The 10,561-nt window shown below is 40.9% G+C and overlaps 1 protein-coding gene across 1 annotated transcript; it reads left to right on the forward strand.

Annotated features, from left to right (window-relative positions):
- Nucleotides 1–1,434: 1,434 nt before the first annotated feature.
- On the forward strand, nt 1,435–8,327 carry LOC147627860 (subtilisin-like protease SBT4.13). The gene is made up of 11 exons (XM_086814833.1): nt 1,435–1,672; nt 1,800–1,894; nt 2,245–2,342; nt 2,468–2,611; nt 2,832–2,943; nt 4,281–4,809; nt 5,709–5,803; nt 5,924–6,148; nt 6,293–6,404; nt 6,641–6,860; nt 7,588–8,327. The coding sequence occupies exons 1-11, from the start codon at nt 1,544–1,546 to the stop codon at nt 8,133–8,135; spliced, it is 2,307 nt and encodes a 768-aa protein (XP_086670959.1). The 5' UTR covers nt 1,435–1,543; the 3' UTR covers nt 8,136–8,327.
- The last annotated feature ends 2,234 nt before the right edge of the window (nt 8,328–10,561 follow it).

Consider the following 10,561-nt stretch of genomic DNA (forward strand, 5'->3'; position numbering starts at 1 on the left):
GGAGCGATATGGAGGTGCTGGGAAATGAAATTTGAAATACATTAAGTGGCTTACAATATAAACCTATGATTACATGAGATTCTTACTCATAGTGTTATTTTAGTAGCGACAAGATTTAGTGAAACACAAAATATCACTAAATGACACGCAACTCTTCTTTCTCAAATAATCATTGAAAGTCACTTAGGGTGTCATTTTAGCGACACCCATAAGTTTTGTCGCTAACCCCCTATGCTAGACCCCCATATGCCTTCTAGTGTTAAAGCCCCACTTGAAGATTATGGATTCAACCATAGATTACTTGCTAGAGTTGGGTACAACATGATAAATAAGGGCCAAGATTTTGTTTATTGAATTGAGGTAGCAAAAATCTCTCAATAAAAATAAAACAAGTACATGTATGATTTGGTTATGTATAATATAACTCATGACACCTTACACATGGTATACATTGAATGTGATAAGATATATATGATAAAAAAAGGGATGACATATAAGAGAATGGTCTCTTTCTAGGTTACCTAATATACGTATTTCCTATCCATACTTGGGTGACTAATAGTACATGCGTGTCTTACTTAGTCGTATAAACCATTGAAAAACAAAACTTAATTTTCAAAATCCTATGTTGATCATCTGATCTAGATACTATTTCAAGATTTTTTATGTAAATTTTTACTATTAAATTTCAATAAAAACAACATCGAGTAGTAGTGATAACTTGTGATATTTGGGTATGAAAGTATTAAAAAAATTAGATGGAACATGAGTTCCATCTAAGCTCAAGAAATTCACCTAGAATCATATGACATAGCACATAAGTTTACCATAAGACACTTGGTTTTCATGGATTTACATTAAAAAAATAGTGTATATAGGGGAGAGAGGGGGGGGGGGGGGGGGGGGGGGGGGGGGGGAAGTAAAAGAATATGTAAGGCTTAGTTTATAACAAAATGGTAGATATATGCAAGTTTTGGAGCATAATTCTTCATGGCTTTTTCGCTTGGCATGTAGAGGAGTAACAACAAAAACAACATCAAAATGTCAGTTCTAGATAAGTCAGTGGTACATATAGTGTGAGAGTCATATCTATAAATGGGATTACGTGAAATGGTTTGAAATAAATCTAATGGCATGATTCTCCAAACATACAAATGTTTGTGAAGTAAAGGCCAATGATAAAATGATAAATGTGTGAGTGCAATGGACAACATAGTATCCAGGTTGTTTTGGAGATATCAAGGTTGTGTTGAATTTTTAACCAAGCCGGCGTCGTCCACCAGCGATGGAATACCCTTAACGTTTTCGTTTAAACCCAAGCACTAAGTTTGGATTAGGTAAGCAATTCGTTAAGCAATTCGTTAAGCTCGAGATAGTGCGAGATTAGTGGCCTTAATCTAAGGTCCTGATGAGGGTATAAATGCATCTCAAGCAGTCAAATTGAAATGTGCGCTTGATTTGTTGCAATCAACTTCTAGATGTGCCAAATCCACTAGGTTTACCACCTCTTGTGTTTATAATTAGCACCCTAATCCCTATTGTTATGGTGTTAATTGCACCCTTAAGGAATATGGCCCTCATCTCTCTGCTTGCGGTCTTGCTTACTATAGCACCCTATTTGGCCTTCGGGAGCTTATTGACTCCTGGCTCTTCCGCGGCTGACGAGAAAAAGGTTTGCATGACGATAATGTGTTTTGTGTAGGTGGTTAACTAATTAATTATGGGATCGATTAATATAATTAGGAAGATTAATGGCGGCTATTATGGGTTTAATTATAAGTTGGCGAATCGTTTTGTAGCTCCATATTGTTTACTTAGGAGCTCTACCGACGACATCCACATTTGAAAAGACTGTGAGCTCGCATGTCAACCTGCTTTCAAGCGTGAAAAAAAGGTTGGCCCAAAATCGTCAGTAAATTATCTAATCACAATTAAGTTAATTTGATTGCCCACTTAAACTAGATGAACGTGTATAGATTCAGTCCTAGATTTATGGAAAGCCAATCCCATAACTTGATTAATCAATTCAACATTATTGAAGAAGTATAATTATCATATTAATCACAATAACATTAATCAATTCAACATTATTGAAGAAGTATAATTATCATATTAATCACAATAACATTAATTTTCTGCATTTTCTAAGCTTCTCAATTTTCCTAAGCTCGATTTATACCTTATGATCGTTCAATAATAGGAAGGATATAATGCAGTGCTAACAATCGCAAACCTCTCATGCAGTGAAAAGGCAGCTCATAGCTCTCATGTACTCAGTTACTATAAGAGCTTCAATGGGTTTGCTGCAGTGCTTACAGCAAAGGAAGCCAAAACTCTCAAAGGTTAGCTGCCAACTAATCATAGCATTAGCTTAATGATTCATCTTAACCTTAGGAATTTCTTTACAATACAGCTAGTTAGTAGGATTAATAAAAGGTCTAACTATTAATTTGATTAATCTTCGCAGCGATGCCCGGGGTGGTGTCCGTGTTCAAGAGCGAGAAAAAGCAGCTGCACACAACTAGGTCTTGGGATTTTCTGGGCTTAACATCTTCTAGTCCTAGGAACCCTACTGTGGAAAGCAACCTTACTATAGGCATAATTGATTCCGGTACTTCAATTGTTTATTCATATTTATTTAAATGAAAAGAGTTCTAATTTCAAGAATGTAAGAAAGTTACTATTTTAAGATATTTGAAACCATAGCATCAATGGCTTTACCTTAGAAAGCTGTACTTACATCCTGCTAAGGTGCACTCTTTATGACACTAATACAAAAATTGAGCTTGAATCATAAGTGTTTTGATTGTCAAATTTTTATTGTTTCACAGGAATATGGCCAGAGAACCCCATGTTCAATGATAGTGGATTTGGGCCTATTCCCTCGAGTTGGAAAGGAGAATGTGTCCCTGGTGACCACTTTACAACCGATAATTGCAACAAGTGAGTTTTTATTTTGGGGTTTCTATACATGTATACATGGATTATACATGTGTGCATATGTATGTATGTAGGTACATGCACATGCACGCACTCACACACACATGAATACATGAAGCACATGCATTCAAAGCATAGGGTATTTAGTAAACACCTTGCTTGTGAATCTAGATCCCATTTAGATCACCCCTTACAGCCATTTTTTCTCCACAAATACATTAAAATGTCCCTTTTGTAAGTAGTTTTGAACTTTTGAAATCCTTCTTGTTTTCTACCCATTAATATCATCTTGGCTAGATTACTTATCAAAAGATCTTTGTCTAGGTTAGTCTCTTTAATGTTATGATTAGCTATGAAGTTTGAGTCACATAGCTCATCAACATCAAAAAATGTAATTTGTGTAGCCTTTCCATAATGATGTCATACATATTGTTGGGCTAAACTAAGCTTAGCTATGTAGTTTGCATTTTTTTTCTACAAAGTGACAAAGTTTGGAATGTGTAGATTACTACAATTATATATAGATGAAAAATGTATCATGCCTCTCACTCATTGACATCCTTGCTCAAAATCTCACGAGCTATTGATTTGCACAGTAAACCAAAGCCCGAGGTAGTGTACACAATCAAAGGGTCAAGAATTTCTAATTTAGCATCATTTTCTCTCATTATTTTTAGGCTAAGCAAAACTAGAGCTTGCAACTTCGAATTTGATAAGCTAAGTTTAAAAGGAAAAAAAAACAAGGGAAAAAATATGTAGCTTAAATGCTAAGCTAAGCTTTGTAGTTTGCACATCTAAACAAATACATATGGCCCTATCGAAGTTTCTAATGATATCATGTGTCTATATGCTTTATAGAAAAATGTTCTCGCATGTGACTTCTCTTTAAAATTTGCTTTAAGGGAATAAGGATATGCGTTTTTGCTTGTGTAAATCCATGCTAAGTTAGACTATGGAGCTTGCATATTCAAATCGAGTAAACTAAGGATGCATGTCCACATCAAGCTTGTGTAGCTCTATGATAAGCTAAACTATGGAACTTGCATATTCAAATCAAATAAACTAAGGGTGCATCAAATAAACTAAGGGTGCATGTACATGGCATGCTTGTGTAACTGCATGCTAAGCTAAACTCTGGAACTTGCATATTTAAATCGAATAAACGAAGCATGTGCTTTAATAAGTTTGGTTTAATGGTGCCATGTTGATATACTTCAAAAGGTGAGGTATAAAGTTTACAATACAAATGTGGTTTGTTTTTTTTGGAAAAAAAAGGCCTACAATATGATAGGCTAGCTTGATGATGTGATTAGAGATGATTTAATGGATAAATCTCACAGGAAGCTTATAGGGGCAAAGTACTTTTACAAAGGAATGGAGACAGATTTTGGGCCAGTGGATAACACAACAAATTTCATATCAGCAAGGGATAGCAATGGGCATGGGAGCCACACAGCCTCAACAGCAGCTGGGTCAATAGCAGAAGGGGCCAGTTTATATGGGTTAGCCAAAGGCGATGCGAGGGGGGGAGTCCCTTCATCTAGGCTTGCAATATATAAGGTTTGTTGGTCAAGTGGATGTGATGATTCGGACATACTCTCAGCCTTCGATGAAGCTTTGCATGATGGGGTGGATTTCTTATCTCTCTCGTTGGGAGGACTTTTCCCGGCATACTATCATGAGGATAGTATTGCCATTGGTGCCTTCCATGCCATGCAAAAGGGGATTGTCGTTGCTTGCGCTGCAGGCAATGGTGGTAATGCCCTACCTGCTATCAATGTGGCCCCATGGATCATCACTGTTGCTGCTAGTAGCATCGATCGCCAGTTCTACTCTCCCGTCTCCCTTGGAAACAATGTCACTTTGAAGGTAAACACACACACACACCCCCACCCCCTCCCCCTTGGAAACAATGGTCACTTTGAAGGTCTAAAAGACACACACAAAGGAAAAACAAACCAACTTCTTTGCTTTTGTTTTGAGTCAGTTAAGAAATTTCATCATATCTTGCCATGTAATGAATGTGTGGATGCACATTGCACAAGTCTATATGTTTTGCAAGGTATTCTATGACCACATGTCCATGTACATCATATAATCTCAACATATGTCTACAATTTTTCTGTCTCATACTTGTGTGTGTGTGGTGGTGGTGGTGGGGGGAGACAGAGAGAGAGAGAGAGAGATAGAGAGAGAGTTTTATTTAATTATCTAGTTTATTTATTTATTTATACATACGTACATACATACGCATATCAAGCTCCTAATGCATGCATGTATGTATGTACATATGTATATATGTATGTATATTTTTATTTATTTATTTATATTCATATATATACACATATCAAGCTCCCACATTCAAGTAGCATACTTGCAATACTGTTGTTATATGAATCACATGGAGTGGACTCTTTCCCTCCAAGACAGAAAGAGAATGTATGGATGTATGGCATGAGGGTGTGAGAGTAGGAGTACCTTGTGCATGCCATACGTAGTCATATGCATGCCCACAAAAAAGCCAAGTATAGTGTATTCAAAAAATACCTTCAAATTTTGAGTTTAAATGTATAAAAACTGATGATTTATAGGAGATTTAAGTAGTAATATTTGAAAAATCATAAAATATACCCCCAAAAAAAAACCTATACATGGAAAACGTTTTATGAAAAGGAGCACTAGATTTATGAAAAGTTTCTAAGGCTCAGTTCAAAAGAGGGAAGCAAAAATGGCTACAACTTATTTCAATGGTTTGTATCGATACGCAGGGTACAGCTATAAACACATTTATGTCAGGAAATACCTCGAATCCATTGATATCAGGAGCACAAGGCGATTTTGCAAACTTTACATCTGATCTCAGGTATTTTCATGGAAGCTAGATATTTTTTTTAAACAAGGGGTGTGTGCGCGCGCGTGCGTGTGTGTAATAGGATTTGGTTTCAGTAAATGTTCATTAAGTATATTAATTTCCATGCAACAGCTATTGCGACTATGGTGTCCTAGATCCAGAAAAAGTGGCAGGGAAAATTGTGTACTGCGAACAAGGAGGGTTTGGAGCTGTGGATGTGAATGTGTTACTAGCAAACGGGACAGGTGTCATTTATTCAGTGGAGGATATCTCTGTGGGATTTGCCTTCGTTATCCCAGCAAGCCTTGTAGATGCTTCAGATGGAGAGAAGGTCTCTGAATACATCAATACGACCAGGTATATTAAGCTTACATTAATGTTTGTATGCCTCCTAAATTTAATCCAAATCTACTTCAGATGGAGAGGAGGGGGTATATTAAGCTTACATTACATTAAGATCTGTCTACTGCTAATAGCACATTCTTGTGTTTTATTGTGTAGCGCTCCCGTAGCCAAAATATTGCCATGTGAAGTTTCTACAAATGAGTATGCACCGCTTCTGGCTTACTTCTCATCTCGCGGCCCTAATATAATAACGCTAGATATTATGAAGGTTTGTTGATGCATGTGTTTCTTTATATTTTAGGGGTAATTTAATCAAGTAACTAGTTTACGATGGTTGTAACAAATTAGTTATAATCCCTTAGGGAAATCAGGATTACCTTTAACCATGCCAGTCTAGGTATAATTTCAGCTGCCTTATAAATCCTAAGCTAGTTGGCTCATTTTGTGGTTGATTAGTGAATTTAACTAGGTGTAATTAATGTATGTCATTAATGAACTCTACAGCCTGACTTATCAGCTCCCGGAATAGATATCCTTGCTGCATGGTCACGAAATAATTCTATAACAGAAAATCCTGCCAATATCGACAATCGGTTCCCAGACTACAACATTATTTCCGGAACTTCCATGGCCACCCCACATGTCACAGGAGCTGCTGCATATGTGAAAACCATGCACCCAGATTGGAGCCCTGCAGCCATCAAGTCTGCACTGATGACCACAGGTATATTTCTACTATTCGTGTTCAAATTGGATCTTAAGTTTTCCCTATTATGAGAGTACAAGAGGAGAAGCGTTCATCAGGGATAGATGGTCATTAATATATAGAAATATTAATACTACAAAATGATGCATTACCTTAAAAAGCTACCCAAATATGATTGATTTTGTACTATAATGTATCATGTTTTGGTAATTAAAAAATGTACAATTGATATACTATAATAGAGTATGAAATGAAATGACATGATATATAACAAGTAAACGGCATGATAATCTATACAATTACAATGTATCATGTTTTGGTAATTAAAAATATACAATCAATATACTGAAACAGAGTATGAAATATAATGTAACAAGTAAACGACTCGATAATGTATGCAATATTGAATAATACTATATCTAGCTTTTCAATAAAAATATATCTAGAATTAAATTCATTCAATTCAATATGTATAATAAGTAAAATACATGATAATGTACGTGTATATAGTGAAGCAATTTGATTCAGCCCGTAAATATATATTTATACAATTGTATATGTGTGTGTATATATATATATAATTGTACATTATATATATATTTACACCGTGGCTTCTGTATACAACTCACACAACTGGACAGCTGCCCTTGTGTGTATACAACTCAGGTTTAGTATTTGACTACCTCCACATAACACGTTAATCTAATGATTCTCTGTACTAATTAACTGGTATCGTCAATTCCAGCATTCCCCTTTGATCCAACAAAGGAGGCCAACAAAGACCTGGAGCTTGGCTATGGAGCAGGGCAGATAAACCCAACAAAAGCAGTAGACCCGGGCTTAATATATGATGCAGGCTACGTAGACTATGTTGCCTTTCTGTGCACGCACGGTTACAATTCAACACTATTGGCCTTGATAACGGGCGACAGCAATGTGCTATGCCCGTCCAACACAAGCACGCCGGCCAGTCTGAACTATCCGGCAGTACTGGGAGCTTTCCCGATTGACTTGAAGAGCGATTGGTACACAACAACACGGACGTTGACGAACGTTGGAAATCCGGCAAACTTGACGTACACGGCTAACCTACAAGTGCCGACCGGCATGGAGGTGACGGTGACGCCCACAACGTTGCCCTTCACCGTGGCTAACGAGAAGCAATCTTTCACCGTGGCCGTCCGGGCGCCCGGCCTTGGCTCAGACTTCACCACCCTCTCGGCTTCTTTGGTTTGGACCAGTGGGCTCTACACCGTCAGAACACCAATTGTAGCTCACCTCATCTCCTACTAGGCTTCACCCTTCTCCAATTAGTCACTTCTTTCCCCCTTTCCACTCTCAACTCTGAGCAACGCTCTGTCATCATGCAGACCCTCACATCGCCGCATAATAATTCATCCTAAGAGGAACTTTCCTCCCAGCAAATATCACCTAATTGAAAGTTCAACTTTTAAAATGAAAATGGATCTCTTCAAATTGGTTTTATTTTTTGTTATGTCATTATTGATTTGGTCAAAAACGGAAACAACTATTGAAATTTTTCATGACAAGCTTAGCTCTTAGTTTAATTCACACACACATGCACCCATAAAATACACCACCGTTTTTCTTTAGTATGTGAAAAGTGAAAAGAACACTGTTGCAGACAAAATAGGTAATATTTTTTGAAAACGAGAAATACTTACAAAACATCAAGTTTTGTGGTAGAACTCTTATGTAATTTTAAGTCAAGTTTATTTTTATGTCACAAACAACAGCAGTTTATAAATCTACGAAAGTCACACGTGTTTTCAATCTTAAAAAAAATATCAAAATTCATGTATTTTTCAAATTTATACATGGAATTCTAGATGTGTTTTCAAAAAACTATGTTTTTAAGCCATTTTTGAGATTTCACATATTTTGGGAGGGAATCTTTTTAGGTAATCTTCATCAGTTACCTATTTTGCTCGCAACAGTGTTAAAGCATCTTTAAAGTTAAAATAGTGGATTGAAAAGTCATGAAATAGATAGCAACAAGAAGTCCTGAAGAAGGTCTCACGATCGGCTCGCTGAAGCTCCGCGCTCCCCCCCTGCTCGCGCTTCTGTCTGCACTCCCCTCTCCCTGCCCGCCATCGCGTTTTCCCCCCTTCGCCTGCCCTCAGGTTTGCGCCGCCCCCCCCTTCGCCTGGCTTGCCTGCGCTGAAGAGCCCCCCCTCCACTGCTCTTCGCCTTCGCCCCCCCCTCCCGTAGCTTTTCGCCATCGCGCCCACCCCCCTCCTCTTCAGCGCCTTGCCCCCCCCCCCTTCGCCAGCTCTCGCTTCCCCCTCTCTCGCCTTTTCGTGCTGCTTCCGGCCCCCCCCTTGGGATCCGTCTTCGCCGCCCCTGCCCCCCCTCCTCTTCTTTCTGTTTTTTCTCCGCCCCCAGGGATCTTTTTAACCTTTTTACTTTTCGCCTTCCCCCTCCTTCGTGTGCAGCTCGGTTCGTGCAGGTTCTCCGTCGCCTTCGACACAGCTTCAGACTCTGATGGAGGTTCCTCCCGCCCCACCTCAGAGGGACTCATCCGCAGCCCCCTCGCCCGCCCCTGAGGACACCCCCATCAGGCTTTCTCTTTCGCCGGAAGAGGAAGCGAACCTCGCCGCAAAGGTGGACACCTTCAGGCACATTCCACCATCTGTCGTATAGTCGGCACTCGCCCCAGCAGAGGGGAGATCCGGGATCTTCTCCAGGCCCGCCTTCTTGCAGATGTGGGCAAGATCCTAGACGTACAGCTACTGGGCCGTGGACATTACCAGATCGAGTTCGAGACCGCCCAGAGCGTGGCCAAGGTCCTTGCCACCATGAGTCCCCTTGACATCAGGGGTACTCGGGCTTTCTTCAGACCTTGGCAGCATGGCTTTGACCCAGCAGCGGCCAAGCAAGGAGAGCGCCTTTTCCATGTTACAGTTTGCTTCCCTGGACTCCGCCGGGAGTATATTCCGCTCCTCTCTAGGCTAGGAGCATTGGTGGGCTCGATACTAGAGACTGGCCCCACAGCAGCTTCAGTGGTGGCCAGAACAGTTGGGCTACCTTCGGTCAAAGTTTTGGTGTCTGACATCTCCTCCCTTCCTAAGGTCATTCAGCTACCTAGGATAGGGGGGGATGGATTGATCAGAGAGTGGAGTTCTCGGGGCTCCCGAACCAGTGCTTCATTTGCAGGCAGGTCGGTCATCTGGCCAAGGCTTGCCCTCGCAGGAGACTCCGACCCTCACCACAGCAGCAGTAGGCCCCTGATGGCCCGCTCATAGATGCGGCTCGGCAGGCTGCCTACTACGGGACACCTGCTCAGGCCACAGAGACCTCGGAGTGGCAGCCTGGACAGGGGCGCCGTCGAGGGAGACAGCCACAGCAGCACACCCAGAGACCGCTGCAGCAGCAGCCACAGTCTCGGCCTCACTGGGTTCCCGTGAGGAACAGTTTTGCTCCCCTTCAGGAGGAGACCCCTGCGGCGACGACTGAGGACCAGGAGATGCCAGCACCCCCTCCTTCACCCCCCCACCCCCGTCCCCTCCCACCGCCTCGCTTCCACCTTCGCCTCCTCCCATCCCCGCTCCGGTTTTGGCAGCGGCTCCCTCTCCACCCCCCTCGCCCCCCCCTCCTCCCCCCCCGCCCGTCTCACCTTCCCGAGAGGCCCTGGCAGTCCCCTGGTGCTCACCTGCAGTCCGAAGGGCGCTGAGCACCGACCTCGCTCGAGCACCACA

This window comes from Cibotium barometz, chromosome 20 (assembly GCF_041138505.1).
Source record: "Cibotium barometz isolate CiBa-2024 chromosome 20, ASM4113850v1, whole genome shotgun sequence".
Lineage (NCBI taxonomy): Eukaryota > Viridiplantae > Streptophyta > Polypodiopsida > Cyatheales > Cibotiaceae > Cibotium > Cibotium barometz.